This window comes from Gopherus evgoodei, chromosome 6, assembly GCF_007399415.2.
Source record: "Gopherus evgoodei ecotype Sinaloan lineage chromosome 6, rGopEvg1_v1.p, whole genome shotgun sequence".
Classification (NCBI taxonomy): domain Eukaryota; kingdom Metazoa; phylum Chordata; order Testudines; family Testudinidae; genus Gopherus; species Gopherus evgoodei.
Window position 1 is genome coordinate 66,635,824 of NC_044327.1, and position 17,493 is coordinate 66,653,316.

Sequence of the window (17,493 nt, forward strand, 5' to 3'; positions counted from 1 at the left end):
ATTTTTAGTATGTTAGCAAATGATGAGTGATATATGTTATGCTTATAAGCAGCACACGGGATCTTTTTCAGGGAAAAAGGCAATATGCTGCATTTATTGATAATACAGTAGTTAGCATATGCTTTTCAGTTACACATACACACCATGCATACAGTCCTCCCAGTTCATGTTTATAGTTACCAGTACAGAGTCCGGATCAATCTAATGGCCAGCCAGATTGGTCGCAGAGGGGAGCCAGGCTCTGACAGGTGCGATCTGATGCTCCTGGAGTTGTGGCAAGATGAACCCAAAGTCCCATGGTCAAGCACCCTGTTCTTATAATCTTTTTTTCTCTGTTGAAGTCTATGAATTTTGCTGTTAGTTTGTGACCACTTACTCCTTAATTGGCGTTATCTTTTGATGTTAACATTCCAAAACACCTCCAAGAGGGTTATTCTGTTCTGGTTTTGATTTAGTCAATTGTTTTGTCTTTAGGGGTGCAAGCCTCCACCTCAGGGTCCTTAATCTGCCCTTCCTTAATTATGGATGCTCATTGATGGGTCTCTGGTGTCGTTAAGTCTCTCTTCTTGTTCCTTGACCATCTGGCTATAACAATGGCCTTCACGCCTTATTTTTTTCTAATGCACGTATTTCTCATTCACACAGTTTTTTTCAGAGACCTTTAAAGGTATACAGCAGTTTTTATGCTGAGCAAGAAAAGCACTGTAAATTAAACCTTACTAAATCTTGTAATCAAAACAGTTCACATTGTGGCCTGGGCCTTCACCATCTCCTTAACATTGACACAATAAAAGATCCTCTCACTTACTTACTAAACATTAAAACAAAAATATATATTTAACTAGAGTGAGAGTCTATGATTCTATGTTTTAATGGCTATATTAACCAATGAGAATGCACTTCTCTTTAGAAAATAACAGAAGTACAAAAGGTAAGTTGATTAAAATCAATGATTTAAAATGAGCCTTTCCACTTGTGATTTAAATCAATCCACTCGATTCAAATTACTGTATTGAAGAGAACTCAACTAGTGTTTCAGTCTAGCAGACAAAGTCATAACAGGATTAAACATCTGGAAACTGAAACTAGACATATTCAGAAACCGTCAATAAGGTGCATGCTTTAACAGTTAGGTAATTAACCATTAAAATAATGTAAACAGAGATGTGGTGTATTTCCCATCACTTGAAGTTTTTACATGACGACTTCCTAAAATCAAGCTCAACCAGAAGTTACAGGCATGGTGCAGAAACTACTATGTGAAATTCAATAGCACATATTAGGCACAAAGTCAGATCAGATGATCATAAGGCACCTTAGGAATCTATGACCCACCCAATCCCACTTAAATCAAGAATTAAAAAAAACCCCTGAGATTCTGAGTTATCCAAAAATCAACAGATGAGATCCTATCTAGCCAATGTCAATCACTGATGGCTCTTAACATCAAGGCTTGCACCTGAAGCATGCTATATGTTGTTATTTAAGTTAGCCTGAAGAAACTCTAAAATGAGATTGATGGGAACCAAAAATAAATACTCTTGGATTGCCCTACCTACTGTGTCAAAAAGCTACATTTCCCCAAACTCTTTAATAGACCTTTCAAGGATCTGCCCTTCTTGATTTTATAAGGGCATAATCCCTTTTCCTGCATGCTCCAGTAATTTTAACTTTCCCTGAAGAGCTAGACTTTATGTATCAATTTAGATGTGGATGCTGAATCTGTGTGAACAAGTCTTCTGCCTTGGTACACATTGACAATATGCTTTTTCCCTTTTACCGGTGTCTCTGTGTTAAGAGAACTGGTGGAAGTGTATATTCCTACAACCTACTCCACAAGAATAAAGAGACCAGTGCGATCACACACATGAACTATGAGCAATATGCAAGAGGTAGTTCTACCTGCACGCTAGCAGAACTTGCTGTCAACATGAAGATGTGAAAGCAAAATGGAACTAGCATTCCGAGGAATAAATCATGAGGGTCATCCTGATTCTGGGGACAAAACAATAAATTTTGGGAATATAAAGAGAAGGCAAAGAGACACATTTTTGTTCTTCACCGATGAAGCAAAAAGGATAATGCTTTTTGCATTCATGAAAGAGGGATCCCAGCCTGGCTTGTCTGGGAAATAGTGTAGACACAGACAGTAATCAAAACAGTAATTTTTCACCTTTCAAGGACAGTTAAATATAAACATAAGAACAGCCATACTAGATCAGACCAAAGGTCCATCCAGCTCAGTATGCTGTCTTTCAACAGTTGCCAAGGCCAGATCCCCCAGGGGGAATGAACAGAAAGGTAATCATCAAGAGATCCATACCCTGTCACCCATCCCCAGCTTCTGGCAAAACAGAGGCTAGGGACACCATCCCTGCCCATCCTGGCTAACAGCCATTGATGGACCTATCCTCCATGAATTTATCTAGTTCTTTTTTGAATCCTGTTGTAGTCTTAGCTTTCACTACATCCTCTGGCAACGAGTTCCACAGGTTGACTGTGCGTTGTGTGAAGAAATACTTCCTTCTATTTGTTTTAAACCTTCTGCCTAGTAATTTCATTTCTCTGCTCCCTCACAATGATTTAAAATAATTTTTTTTTTACTTATATCATAATAATTTTTAAAAATAATCCCATTTCAAATGAAATCTTAAATTTAATACAAATATTGGGGGCCTAAACTACTTATAATCACATAAAACACTGATATAAAAAAATAAATATGCTGAATCCATAAGTCCCTATGAAAAACTGAGTTGACAGCTGCTTTTCTATATAAAGAAAGAATTGGGGGGGGAAATATCTAACTTCTGAGGTCAACTTCATAAATATGGAACAATAGGTCAGCCTAAGGCTAGGTCTACACTGGGGTGGGGGTTGACCTTAATGTACGCAACTTCAGCTACGCGAATAGCGTAGCTGAAGTCGGTGTATCTTAGGTTGATTTACCTGGAAGTGAGGATGGCAGCGAGTTGACCGCAGCCCCTCCCCCGTCAACTCTGCTTCTGCCTCTCGCTGCGGTGGAGTTCCAGAGTAGACAGCAGAGTGATCGGGGATCAATTTTATTGCATCTACACTATTCGGGATAAATCAATCCCCGACAGATCGATCACATAGCCATACCCTAAGTAACTTGAGCGACTGCCCCATTTTCAAGAGACTTAGAAGAATAGGAACTTAAGTTCTAGTCACTTTCACATAGGTGTATTTGAAAATTTTCCCAGGATGACCTGAAATAATCAGCTTAATTCACTGACTAAAGTTAATCCCTCTGTTTAATAAATCATTTAGTTGTAAGCGTGAAACATGTTTGATAAGATAAGTTTTACGTATCTAAAACATTTAAGATTGTTTCATTTACTAAAAATTAGGGCCAAGCCATTAATTGTGTGATTAAACAATATTACAATACCATTTATTTAAATATTTTTGGATGTCTTCTACATTTTCAAATATTGATTTCTATTACAAGACAGAATACAAAGTGTACAGTGTTCACTTTATTTTTTTATTACAAATATTTGCACCGTAAAAAACAAAAGAAAGGGTATTTTTCAATTCACCTAATATAAGTACTGTCGTGCAATCGCTTTATTATGAAAGTTGAACTTACAAATGTAGAATTGTGTAAAAAAAACTGCATTCAAAAATAAAAATGTAAAACTTTAGAGCCTACAAGTCCACTCAGTCCTACTTCAGCCAATAGTTCAGACAAATAAGTTTGTCTGTTCCACCATTCCAGAGGACATGCGTCCATGCTGATGATGGGTTCTGCTTGATAACGATCCAAAGCAGTGCAGACCGATGCATGTTCATTTTCATCATCATGAGTCAGATGCCACCAGCAGAAGGTTGATTTTCTTTTTTGGTAGTTCGGGTTCTGCAGTTTCTGCACCGGAGTGTTGCTCTTTTAAGACTTCTGAAAGCATGCTCCACACCTTGTCCCTCTCAGATTTTGGATGGCACTTCAGATTCTTAAACCTTGGGTTGAGTGATATAGCTATTTTTAGAAATGTTACATTGGTACCTTCTTTGGTGTTTTGTCAAATCTGCTGTGAAAGTGTTCTTAAAACGAACATGTGTCGGGTCATCATCCGAGACTGCTATAACATGAAATATATCACAGAATGTGGGTAAAACAGAACAAGAGACAAAATTTTCCCCCTAAAGAGTTCAGTCATAAGTTTAATTATCGCTTTTTTTTTTTTTTTTTAAACAAGCATCATCAGCATGGAAGCATGTCCCCTGGAATAGTGGCAAAGCATGAAGGGGCATTCGAATGTTTAGCTTATTTGACATGTAAATACCTTGCAACATCAGCTACAAAAGTGCCATGTGAATTCCTGTTCTCACTTTCAGGTGACATTGTAAACAAGAAGCAGGCAGCAGTATTTCCCATAAATGTAAACAAACTTGCTTGTCTTAGTGATTGGCTGAACAAGAAGTAGGACTGAGTGGACTTGTAGGCTCTGAAGTTTTACTCTGTTTTGTTTTTGAGTGCAGTTGTGTAACAAAAAAAAGTCTGTATTTGTAAATTACGCTTTCACGATAAAGAGATTGCACTACAGTACTTGTATGAGGTGACTGAAAAGTTATTTCTTTTGTTTATTTTTACAGTGCAAATACTTGTAATAAAAATATGATGTGTGCACTGTACATTTTGTATTCTGTGCTGTAATAGAAATCAATATACTTGAAAATGCACAAAAACATCCAAAAATATTTAATACATTTCAATTAGTCTTCTACTATTTAACGGTATTATTAATCACGATTAATTTTTGAGTTAACTGTGATTGACAGCCCTAACAAAAATACAATATATCACTGTTTAATTAAATTCTAATTGCCATTCTAATGCAGCTTGACACAAATGATGAGAAAAAGTTAAATATGTAGTAAACAAGCATCATATCGTTCATCATTCTAAACACACTAAAAATGTATAGGTAATAAGAATTGAACATAGTAAGCGACATAATTGTTTAAATAAATGTATACAGTTATATACTCTGGTTTAAAGAAGTTTAGTTGTAAATCAACATGCTTTAATGGTTATATCAATCAATGGAATGAACCCTTCTTTAGAAAATAACTGAAGTACAAATGGAAAAGTTGATTAAAATCAAGGATTTAAAAGGAGGCTTTCCAGTTATTTAAATCTCCTTGATTTAAATCAATCCATTGACTGAAACTACCTAGGGAATATCTGGCTACCATAACAGAATAAAACTTAAATAACTGCATATTTTTAATACCTTACATGGTATTCAGTAACAAATGTTAATGTTCAACTTGTTAAATACCACAAAAAAAAATAAAATAAAAGTGAGATACCTTGGCAAAGGTGTAAATTCGCTGATGATGCCCTCTGTTCCAAGGGTTATGCCCTGAACTACGAAAGTGCTCCCCATTCCTTTCCAAAGAGCTCTTGGACCCTGTAATTTAACATTTCCAGTTAGATTCAGTAACATGAAAATTGGTGATAATACATTCCACACTTTTATTAAAATTGTAGGAACACACTAGAAAGGGGCCCAAATTGAATACTGGATCTGAATGTTCCCAAATTAATGGAATTTAGACCTTGATCCAAACAAGGATCACCTCTAAATACCTTTCATATCAATAACACTTTCCATCAGATAACCTGAAAGATTTACAAGCATTAATACATTAAGCCTCTCAACAATAGTTTTGGTATGCATTATCTCTATATTTCCGTTGGGCAAAACGAGGTACAGAAAGGCTAAGTGATTTACCCCAAATCACCCAGCCTGTCCTCTGCAAACCCAGAAATACATTCCCTTCTTTTAACTAGTCTTGGATTTTAGACACAAAACCATCCTTCTATTGTATTAACATGGATAATTATGTTGAATTTTATAGTGAATTCAGAGTGCAGTAGTCTTCCAAAATTTAAAAAGTCACTATTTAACTTGAAATATTCTTATTATCCACGTAAATATCTAATATTTTTTGGAATCCTGCTGAATTCTTGGCCTCAGTGACATGTTTTTTTCTGTGTGCGCGCGCGCGTATAAAAGCATACACACACTTTTTACCAGTAAATATTAAGCACAGTGAAATAAAGGACTACAGAAAGTGAAGTTCTTTATTAAACTCTTTTTAGTAATTAATAAATATAAAACTTAGAAAAATATTTTTGTAATGCTCAGCTGGCGTCTTAAAATATTTAGAGATGAAAAACATTTCTGTTTCAATAAATACATATGCCACAACTGTATCTACATAATTTTGTTTTATGTAATGCTATAGAGGGCTCAAAATACTGACCTGGGTCTTATTGATGCTGTACATAATATTGACAATAGTAAATGGAGTGAGATGATAATTCCGGGCGTGATAATTAACCTGTTAAAATATACATGTATGTATATAAAATAAAATGCTGGAATATAAACCATTATTGTTAAAACACTTAGGTGATCAATATTCACTTAAATGTTACAATTCAAACTGCAAGATCATCTAAACAAGGACTGTTTTTCTGAGGCACCTTGAACATTCTTCGTCACTCAAACATTTATAATACTTTTTAAAATCTTCACTGCCACTTGAAGGACATAGATCAAAATTCACTTGCAAATTTAGGTGTTAAAGTAAGCTTTGAAAAAAAAATCTTAAAACAAAGAAAAAATTTCCTTTTTTAAAAACAAAATCCAATGGAAAGTTATTTGTAAACAAACACCAAAACATTCTACCACTGCATGAGAACCCGACAACAATTTTATTAGTAACCACTTAGATGCTATTTTTCCTTTATTTTACGTTAATTATCCAAACTAAAAAGACAGCATGAAAAGTGAAAGTAAATTAGATCAACATTTTAATTTAAGTGCTAAAAGTTAATAAGGAAGTTTGTTTTTAAAAACTTTTTTACCTGACTATCTACTTAGAAGTCCTAAGCTTCCTTATAACTCTACAATCAGAATATATACAAGATCTGAAACTAGATTACAATCAATCAATTGCAGAATTTAAAAAAATGTACCTGACATTGGCGATGTAGAACAATGCAAGGATGTGCCAAAACATTTTCTGTAAATAGACTTTAAAAGAGGAATGTATTTAGAAGTAGTGAAAATAAACAAACCTATTAATAGCTGATATTTTTCTTTAGCAGCAAATTAATATTAGGTTTACAATATTTGGGGAATACACAAAACTACGTCTCAGTGTTAGTCCACATCCTGCCAGCAGGTATTTTTGGAGATTAACCAAATATTATCCAACAGCCCAAAAGGTCAGATGCTCAGAAACCGATCACCCACTCCCTAGGGGTACAGTTGTATAAAAATGAATGCCCACACCCTCCCCCTGTTAATATGAGGAAATAAGCAGAGACACAAAGTGAGTCAACCATGACCGCAGAGCTGTCAGTGGCAGAACTAGAATTAAAAGCTCCCAACTCCCAGTTTTACAGTCATTCCTCTACACCACAGAGCCTCTCAAAGAAAGGCCTTCTTCTATATGTCTGCTTGGTATCTACAGTATATTAACAGAGGTTGATATGTATGAAGAGGTTCAACAGTTGACCCAAAAACCTCATTCACCAGGCACCTTGAAAAATCTATTGCATTTGACATAGACTTGGAGAGACATCACAATATGTGTTATGAGAACAGAATTAATCAGTATATATTAAGGTCCACCATTTCCTCAACAAAAACAATATATATTTCCATACAAAAGGATAGCAGCTTTGGTTAGTTTTGCCACCCCAATATTACTGCTCTGGCATGCTTTGACATTGTGCTTGGTGATATTTGCGCCTGTTTAGGGAGGATTAAAACTACCTGGAAACATTCATTTGAGTGACCAATGCACAAGCACTCTTCCCAGAAGCATTTCAGAATTCTCAGATGTCTCTCCATATTTAACTGCAGATTCTCAGCGACATCCCTCTCTCCTACTCAGGAGTCAACACTGTCTTGATTTTAGAATCATCTCCTCTAGATTCCTTCCTCTGATTACCCAAAATAAAATTTGAACATGTTTCTCCAAAATAGAGGTGAGTGGAAAATTACATCTTTAATCATAACTAGTCAGTCATCAGGTACATATATCTCTTGGGCTATTTCTCTCTCCAGTTAATCTATGCAGCATGAATTTTAAACTGAGGAAGACTCAGCCTTTTGTTTTGTTTGAACAGGATCCCAAGTTGCCAAATAGCACAGGCATGTTGATATTCTTCAGGGATTCCTTGCACTGAAAGCAGACATCAGCAGAAGTATAGCTATGTTTTCATACTTTGCTCATGACCATAATATTTGATAGCCTTAAGATATATAGATCTAACTCATTGGGGGTCAACTTTGGTCAATATCAGAGGGGTAGCCGTGTTAGTCTGGATCTGTAAAAGCAGCAAAGAATCCTGTGGCACCTTATAGACTAACAGACGTTTTGGAGCATGAGCTTTCGTGGGTGAATACCATGCATCTGAGGAAGTGGGTATTCACCCACGAAAGCTCATGCTCCAAAACGTTTGTTAGTCTATAAGGTGCCACAGGATTCTTTGCTGCTTTTGGTCAATATGAAAATCTCTGCAGTTCCTGGGATCCATGCTAATAGTTTCAAGCATCCTTTGCCATTACATTTGAAGATACCGGCCAGAGGCTATGAGCTGGAGAGAAGACTGCTGAAAAAGCTAATACTGTATTTATAATGTTCATTTCTTGATTGGTTTCATTCAGTGCCAACAGCAGTAAACCTAATGGCTCCATGTGCACTCATTCTTGTAAATCATCCTTTATTTAGACTCAGACAAAATGTAAGAAATACAGCACACACTATCTAGTTTACAGTAAATATTATTCTTCTGTCATTATCTAATCAATATTTTAAGTACTGTTTCTGAGGTTTAAAATTCAAGAACACTTTGCCAATGCAATTTCAACTAGTTCCACTCTATCAACACTATTGCTTTCTAAAGTCCAAACACATAAGAGTATTTTTTGGTGATGTTTGCTTCATGCAAAACATACTGTACCAACTTATATGTTCCGAGGTTTCCAAAATTCCTGCCCTATATAGATTTTTGAATCAAACCCATCACTGTAGTAACTGAAAGAGCTGCAGTACCTTAGCTTGAGAAAGAAGGTAAGAGAAAACAATTAACTTTGTGCTAGATTTTTAAACTCAGTTAAAGCCATATTGTAATTTGAACTCAGGGAGCATGACGGAGTACAAAACGTAAAAGCCATAATTATCAGTGAAAAATATGTTTTACACAGAACAAAAAATTCTTACCTGGCAAGGCCAATACCAAAGCCTGCAAACCTATTCAACTGCTCTGAAAGAAAAAACAACAGAAGATTATGCAGCACTGATATTTACTGCAGAACAGTGAGGAAAGAAATAACTGTAATACAGAGTACCAAAGCAACCCATTCTATAGCTTGCTCATGTCAACAAATTCTAAGCACTGCACCACAGTGTACAAAGTATACCACCTTTGGGATAGTTTTGTCAACTCAGCAAAAGTAAAATATAATTGTTGACCAAAGACTACTTGCATGTGAAGTGCCTGATTTATAAAAATTTGTTGGAGCTCAAATACAAGTAACTTATTTGCCTTAAACTGTCTACATGAGGAAAAGAGGGACTGGGTGCCTAATGGAACTGGAAACAATTTGACTGACATCTGGGAAAAGAAACTGACCCAAATCTATAATGACCAAAACATGTTCAACAGCATGTGTGACATGAATATGGTCTCAGGCTAGTTTTTAATGGACAAATGTCAGTACCATGATGCCACAACAAGAACTGGCAGTATAAAATCAAAAGGCACAGAGAGTGAATCTTTTACTTCTAGAAGTCCTTGCCACATCAATGTTGGGGCATATTGGTAAAAAGGCATCACAGGGAACGTTGCATCACTGCTACCAAGCCATACTTAAAGCTTGTCTCCACTTACTGGAGAATCGATGTGCAGTGATCAATCAACAGGGGGTCAAGTTAGCAGGTCTAGTGAAGACCCATCAAATCAATTGCCAATCGCTCTCCCGGCAAATCCAGTACTCCATTGAAATGAGAAGCATAAGGTAAACGGACAGGAGAGTTTCTCCCATCGACCTAGTGCAGTGTAGACACCACAAAAGGTAGACCTAAACCACACTGACTCCCGCTATGTTATTAATGTAGCTGGAGTTGCATAACTTAGGTCGACTGAGTCCTGTAGTGTAGACCTGCTCTTAGTTTGCTAAGGCTTTGTGTTAGTACTGTCAAATGGGAACTTTTTCCTAACACTAATTTCACTTTAAACTTTATAATAGCAAGACACACAAATGTTAGTACTGTTAAATGCACAACCAAAAATTTACATTAATTTCTTCAGAAAGAGGGGAGATTGAAACTCTGGACAAGTGTTTTGAATTTATTCAAATATTTATCTGATGACCACAAATACAAAACTAATTGATTATAATGATTCCCTGGAATAGTAAGCTGCTTAGGTTGTTTTGCTCAATAGCTTCCCAGTTAAGACTTACAACTATGGAGTGACTACTTTCAGTCCTAAGGTTTATTTGGTTTTCATTATAAGCCTGATTTTGATCCTCATTTTCTCAAACTGAAAATCTTTTCCACCTGAACTTTTGTGCATGTGCTCTGTAGCTAGCAAAGAATTTATATGGAAAGTTCCAGGTTAGATAAGGAGTTTATGAAACAGAATTTGAGAAGTTAAACAACATGCCTAGCTGTATTTCCAAAAGCTTGGTCTAAAAACCTTCAAATTTGTTTTATAAAATAACCCCCAAAGAGATCACATCATAGGACTTTTTTTGATAAAGCTGAGTGCAAAATTTTTTAGACAGTAACCACAGATTTTTCAATGATACATCCAATCCAAGAAGACTTCATGAGTTTTGCCAAAAGACCAGGGGTATTAAGTTTCCTTCAGCCTAAATTTTCAAACCTGGATGCCTAAAGTTAGGGTCCTAAATCTATATTTAAGTTCCTAGATAAAAGTAGCCTGATTTTCAAAGGTGCTGAGTGCGTACAGTCCTGAATGAAGTTAACTTGCAGACATTCAGCACTGTTCAAAATCAGGCACTTTTATACATGAGCTTAGATATGAATTTAGAAGCCTAACTTTAGGGATGTAGATCTGAAAAGCTCAATTCACTGACCTCAATTCAGTGATCTCTTTCCACCTGTAGATACTGTCACAATGTTAACCAACCATTAGTCTTTCTTCCCCTACGGGGAGTCTTCCAAATAAGAGTTAGATTCCTCTGCTTGTTGTGTGCCATGATCCCCAGCTGCCAATTGCTGTCACCCAAGAAATCAACCGTCAGAACACAAGAAGATTTCTTACTCATTGCAGTAAGCACGTTCTCTCTGCCCCTACAACTTACAAGGTAGAGATAAGAACTTTTGCTCTTTGCCCTACAGATGCTTATTCTTTGCTTCAGTGGATCTTCCAGTAGAGCTACCAAGGAAGATATGTCAGGGCTCCTCCCAACAGTATCTCAGGGCTTGTCTACACTACAGAGTTGCAGCGCTGGTGAGGGGGTTACAGCTGCACGACACTACCACACCTGCACGGTACACACCTGCACGGCACTACCAGCGCTGCAACTCCGTTTGCAGCGCTGGCCGTACACCCGGTCGAGCCTCGGGTGTAGAGGGTCCAGCGCTGGATCACCAGTGCTGGTCATCAGGTGTAGACACTCACCAGCGTTTTTGTTGACCTCCGTGGCATAAGCAGGTATCCCAGCATACCTGAAGAAGCCTCTCTGGTAATCAAGCAAACTCCATTGCCCTGTGCTCACCTGACCCCTCCTTTAAATGCCCCGGGAATTTTAAAAATCCCCTTCCTGTTTGCTCAGCTAGGTGTGGAGTGCACTTAATCTATCACTCAGCGACCATGCCTCCACGCACCAAACGAGCCCCAGCATGGACCAATGCAGAGCTGCAGGACCTCATTAGTGTTTGGGGAGAGGAGGCTGTGCAAACACAGCTGCGCTCCAGAAGGAGAAATTATGATACGTATGGGCAGATATCGCAGTCCTTGATGAGAAGGGGCCATGAACGGGACGCCTTGCAGTGCAGGGTAAAAATTAAAGAGCTGAGGAGTGCGTACTGCAAAGCCCGTGAGGGAAATCGCCGCTCAGGAGCTGCCCCCACAACCTGCCGGTTTTACAAGGAGCTGGATGCCATACTTGGGTGTGACCCCACTGAAAATCCTAGGAGCACGATGGAGAGTTCAGAGCAGGGAGAAGTGGGGGATGTTGTAGAGGACGGAGACAGTGAGGCTACTGGTGTGGAGGGAGACACCCCGGAGTCCCAGGACACATGCAGCCAGGAGCTCTTCTCAAGTCCGGAGGAGGCTAGCCAGTCGCAGCAGCTGGAAGCTGATGTTGAGGAGGAAGCTGAGGATCGTGCTCATGGTAAGTAGATTTCAATGTTTTGGGAGAGGAGGATTTTGGTTATGGCTGCCTGCATGCATGCCTAAACGTGGAATAGCCCATTGATTTGATCTATAACGTCTCTGTAATCTGCCTCGGTAATCTCTTGAAATGTTGCTGCAAGAGCGTTTGCAATTTGCTTTCTCAAATTGATCGGGAGAGCCACCGTGGTCCCTGACCCGGTCAGGCTAACACGTCCGATCCACTGTGCGAGGGGTGGGGGGAGCATGGCTGCACACAGGCAAGCTGCATAGGGGCCAGGGCGGTATCCACATTCCTGTAGAAGACCCTCCCTCTCTTCCCAGGTAACACGCAGCAATGATATGTCTGGCAGTAGGAAACCCTGTTGAGAGTTTAGGGATAATTGAGTGCAGGGCGCCAGATTCGCGGTTCCCCAGCCCATGGCGCTCTGTTTTTACCCCCCCCTTCCCAGCACGTAGGCAGCCACGCGGTGTGCTCCGGTGTTCCCCGACCCCCCCTTCAAGCAGGTATCCTTCCCCGCGGTGTGCTCTGTTGTTCCCCGACCCCCCCTCCAAGCAGGCATCCAGCCCCGCGGTGTGCTCCCGTGTTCCCCCCCCCAGCACGTAGGCAGCCCCGCGGTGTGCTCAGGTGTTCCCCGACCCCCCCTCCAAGCAGGCATCCTTCCCCGCGGTGTGCTCCGGTGTTCCCCGACCCCCCCTCCAAGCAGGCATCCAGCCCTGCGGTGTGCTCCCGTGTTTCCCACCCCCCCTCCCAGCACGTAGGCAGCCCCGCGGTGTGCTCAGGTGTTCCCCGTCCCCCACTCCAAGCAGGCATCCTGCCCCGCGGTGTGCTCCGGTGTTCCCCGACCCCCCCTCCAAGCAGGCATCCGGCCCCGTGGTGTGCTCTGGTGTTCCCCACCCACCCTCCAAGCAGGCATCCAGCCCTGCGGTGTGCTCCCGTGTTTCCCACCCCCCCTCCCAGCACGTAGGCAGCCCCGCGGTGTGCTCAGGTGTTCCCCGTCCCCCACTCCAAGCAGGCATCCTGCCCCGCGGTGTGCTCTGGTGTTCCCCACCCACCCTCCGAGCAGGCATCCAGCACCACGTTCCCCCCGCCCCCCCCGGTCAATTCCCACTCCCAAGGGGAAATCGGGGCAAAACCACTCACCCCATTGCTCGCCATTACTTATCTTGCCTGCCCTCCCTGTGTTATGTGAGGTATGTGAGAAGGATGCTACCAAAAGTCTAAAAAGTCCTTCAAACTGTGATAATATGCAATGATGCCTCTGTATATTACATGGTTCTATCTCTCTGTTTTCTAGGGACCTTGACTACTGCAGCCGTATCACCGGCCTCACGTAGGTTGCAGAACTTGAGACGGAATCCTAGGAAATCAAAAGAGGAATTGATCAAGTCTGTAATGAGCCACTACAACAGAGAAAGTAGGAAGACAGAGGAATGGAGAGAGAAGACCTATGAATGGAGAAGCAGTGTACATGAGTGGAGAAAGACTGTACATGAATGGAGGCAAACAGAAAGCAGGAGAAAGGAATTGTCTGCCAAAAAAACCACAAAGCAGATGATAAGCCTCCTGGCTCGCCAAACTGAGTCTTTCGAGTCTCTTGTAGCCATGCAGACAAATATGTACCGTGGTAACCCACAGCCCTCCCAAAGCCCTCTTCCTTGTTCCCCAGTATTTCCACAAAACAAACTTCTCCAGCAGCCAGTTCTGTATTATCCCCAGCTGCCCCCAACACCTATAAGATCGTCTACCAGCCCTGATAACTATAATTCTTACCCTGTTCACTCCACCCCCATTATTCTGCAGCATAGTAATCCTGAAGTGCAGCAGACAGTGAATATTGATCAAAATAGGACATATTAAAACCTGTAAATGTACAGTCCACCACCCCTACCCCCTTGCCTGTTATGTACTGTATGTTGAATAAAGTTTTTTTTTTCTATTTCTTTCACTACGTTTTATTGTTGCTGGAAGTGGTAAATATTACACAGCAAGGTAAAGCAAAGCACATCAAATGCATCAAACATTACTGTTGGCTCTCAGCATCAAATTGCTCCCTTAAAGCATCCCTAATCCTTGAAGCCCTTTCCTGGGCCTCCCTATTAGCCCTGCTCTCTGGCTGAGCAAACTCATCCTCCAGGCGTTGAACCTCGGAGGTCCATTCCTCACTGAATCTTTCACCCTTCCCTTCACAAATATTATGGAGGGTGCAGCACACGGATATAACAGCGGTGATGCTGCTTTCCACCAAATCTAGCTTCCCATAAAGACAGTGCCAGCGAGCTTTCAAACGGCCAAAAGCACACTCCACAATCATTCTGCATCGGCTCAGCCTGTAGTTGAACCGGTCCTTGCTCCTGTCAAGCTTCCCTGTATATGGTTTCATGAGCCATGGCATTAAGGGGTAAGCGGGGTCTCCAAGGATCACAGTGGGCATTTCCACGTCCCCTACTGTGATCTTGCGGTCTGTGAAAAAAGTCCCGGCCCTCAGCCTCCTGAACAGGGCACTGTTCCGAAATATGCGTGTATCGTTCACCTTTCCAGGCCATCCTGAGTAAATGTCAGTGAAACGCCCACGGTGATCCACAAGCGCTTGCAGAACCACGGAGAAATACCCCTTGCGATTAACATACTCTGATGCCAGGTGGGGTGGTGACAGAATAGGAATATGCGTCCCATCTATTGCCCCTCCACAGTTAGGGAACCCCATTTCTGCAAAGCCATCTACAATGTCCTGCACGTTCCCAAGAGTCTCGGTTCTTCTTAGCAGGGTGAGATTAATGGCCCAGCAAACTTGCATCAGCACCATTCCAACGGTAGACTTTCCCACTCCAAACTGGTTCGCCACCGATCTGAAGCAGTCTGGAGTTGCCAGCTTCCAGATTGCAATAGCCACCTGCTTCTCCAGAGGCAGGGCAGCTCTAAATCTCGTGTCCCTGCGCTGCAGGGTAGGGGAGAGCTCAGCACACAGTGCCATGAAACTGGCTTTTCTCATCTGAACGTTCTGCAGCCACTGCTCGTCATCCCAGGATTGCAGGACGATTTGATCCCACCACTGAGTGCTGGTTTCCCGAGCCCAAACGCGCCGGTCCACGGAGCTGAGCACGTCTGTTACTGCTACAAGCAATTTACTGTCTTCACAGTGAGACGATTCAATATCATCGTCTGACTCCTCACTCTCACTGTCACTCTCACTTTGCAACTGAAGGAATAGCTCCACTGTCAAGCGCGATGTGCTGGCAACATTCATCAATAAGGTCATCAGCTGCTCAGGATCCATTTATAAAAAAATCGCAGAAAAAGTGCTGTACAATCACAATGCTGCCACACTGCTCGGAATGTGTACCAAAGCACCACGAGGGTTGGAACAGGAAGCGGAAAGACAATCACACTTCCTTCCCCTTCCCACAAGCCACAGCGCCGAAATGGGACGAGGTGCTCTGTGGGATAGCCGCCCACAATGCACCACTCCCAACAGCACTGCAGTGTGGCCACATTTAACACCACTTGCAGCGCTGGTTGCTGTAAGTGTGACCACTCTGCAGCGCTGGCCCTATACAGCTGTACTAACACAGCTGTAACAACCAGCGCTGCAAAATTGTAGGTGTAGACATACCCTCAGCCAAGAGCTTTCCACCCCAATCCTCTATGGAGAAACTGGAATCCTTCACTTGCCAAGTGAGATGAATGTCTCCTGCAAGCACTCTTGGATCCTTAGGAGACTCCAGTGAATGAACTTGCACATACTGCCCATAGAGCAGAAACAGCTCTCTCCAACCGTGCGTCTGAGAGTCCAAGACACTGAACCTTCTTTCATAAACAGCCATGTTTCAGCAGGCCCCCTCAGAAGGCAGATGCTATGCTTCTCCTCCAGCAGTAGCACATCCACATCCTCCTCGTCCCACATCACTGAATTATTTTTCAAAGTCTTATCAAAATGTGAAAGGTACCAAAAGATTGGAGAAAAACAGTAGTAGGAAATAAGGCAAAGAGTGATCCTGCTGTCGCACAAATCTAATTTTTACTCCCTCCCCTCATCCAGAGCTGTGGGGCTCAGGCTTGGTCCCCTGGATCATGTAGAAATATTTGTTGTCACAAGGGTGTCACGGTGCAATGAAGTTTGACAATTCTTGGATTAGACTAGAAACTCTTTGGGGATGGGACTCATTTATACTATGTGACACTGATACCTTTGGATGCTGATCCTGTAACGTTATAGCAGGAGCTGGGATGTGGGGAATCCCCTGCCTCCTAGGACAAGGGGCAGGTGGATTTTATATCCATTTTCCTTCACTTGGGACTGTTGCTAAACCAGAAAACACACACACAGAACCAGGGACACCTTAATAAAGATCCATTTCTACCTCTATTGTTCCTATGTCCCTTCCGGCACCCCTCGCCCTGTGCTGCCCCCTACCTGAACCCAGCACCGCCCTCTCTCTCCGTGCCCTCCTCCAGCACCGCCCCGCTATCTCACCCCGCCCCGGCCGGGCTCCCCTTACCGGAGCTGGTGCCGGCGCCCGCAGGGTACGGCTCGTCGTTGAGGCCGAGTCCGCCGAGGGGGGTTCCGGCCGGGCCGGCCCCGTACTGCGGGGTCCTCTCTCCCCAGTGCAGGTTGCGGCTGCCCGGGATGTCGGGGGGGCTGGAGACCCATTGGCTCAGGTCCGAGGAGGAGCTGTAGGGCTTGGCCCCGGGGCCCGGCTCCTCCCTGCCGCCCCCCCTGTAGCCCAACCCATCGAAGCCCTCAGGACGCCGCGGCTGCATTCGGGAGCGCGACGAGGCCGCGGGCGTCTGCAAACTGCCGCGAACCACAGCGACCGCGGAATCCGCTGCTGCCGCCGCCCAGCATCTACTTCCGGGTCGGAACCGGAACCCGACGCCCTGAAGCCCGGCAGCAGCCACTGGGAGTCACGTGATCATGGAGCGCTCGGATAGGCCGCTAGGCATCGCCGACGCGGCCGCCCGCAGCTTCGGTGTCCTATTGGTCTCGTCGGGGCGGGGTGTAGGTTGCACTGAGTGTCTGGCTCCGTGAGTGGGTGGGTGTTTGCCCGCGCTCTGGGCTGTGCTGGGGGCAGTG

At 42.5% G+C, this 17,493-nt stretch overlaps 1 protein-coding gene across 1 annotated transcript in view; it reads right to left on the bottom strand.

The window, feature by feature from the left end:
* The window catches only part of SLC25A46 (solute carrier family 25 member 46), a 29,148-nt gene extending 11,874 nt beyond the window's left edge, over positions 1–17,274 (bottom strand). The window contains exons 1-5 of the mRNA XM_030566464.1: positions 16,919–17,274; positions 9,274–9,316; positions 7,016–7,073; positions 6,298–6,375; positions 5,338–5,438 (exon numbers count right to left, since the gene is read on the bottom strand). Coding sequence (XP_030422324.1) covers positions 5,338–5,438; positions 6,298–6,375; positions 7,016–7,073; positions 9,274–9,316; positions 16,919–17,180 — 542 coding nt within the window. The 5' untranslated portion in view covers positions 17,181–17,274. The remainder of the gene's footprint in view (positions 1–5,337; positions 5,439–6,297; positions 6,376–7,015; positions 7,074–9,273; positions 9,317–16,918) is intronic.
* Between the last annotated feature and the right edge of the window lie 219 nt (positions 17,275–17,493).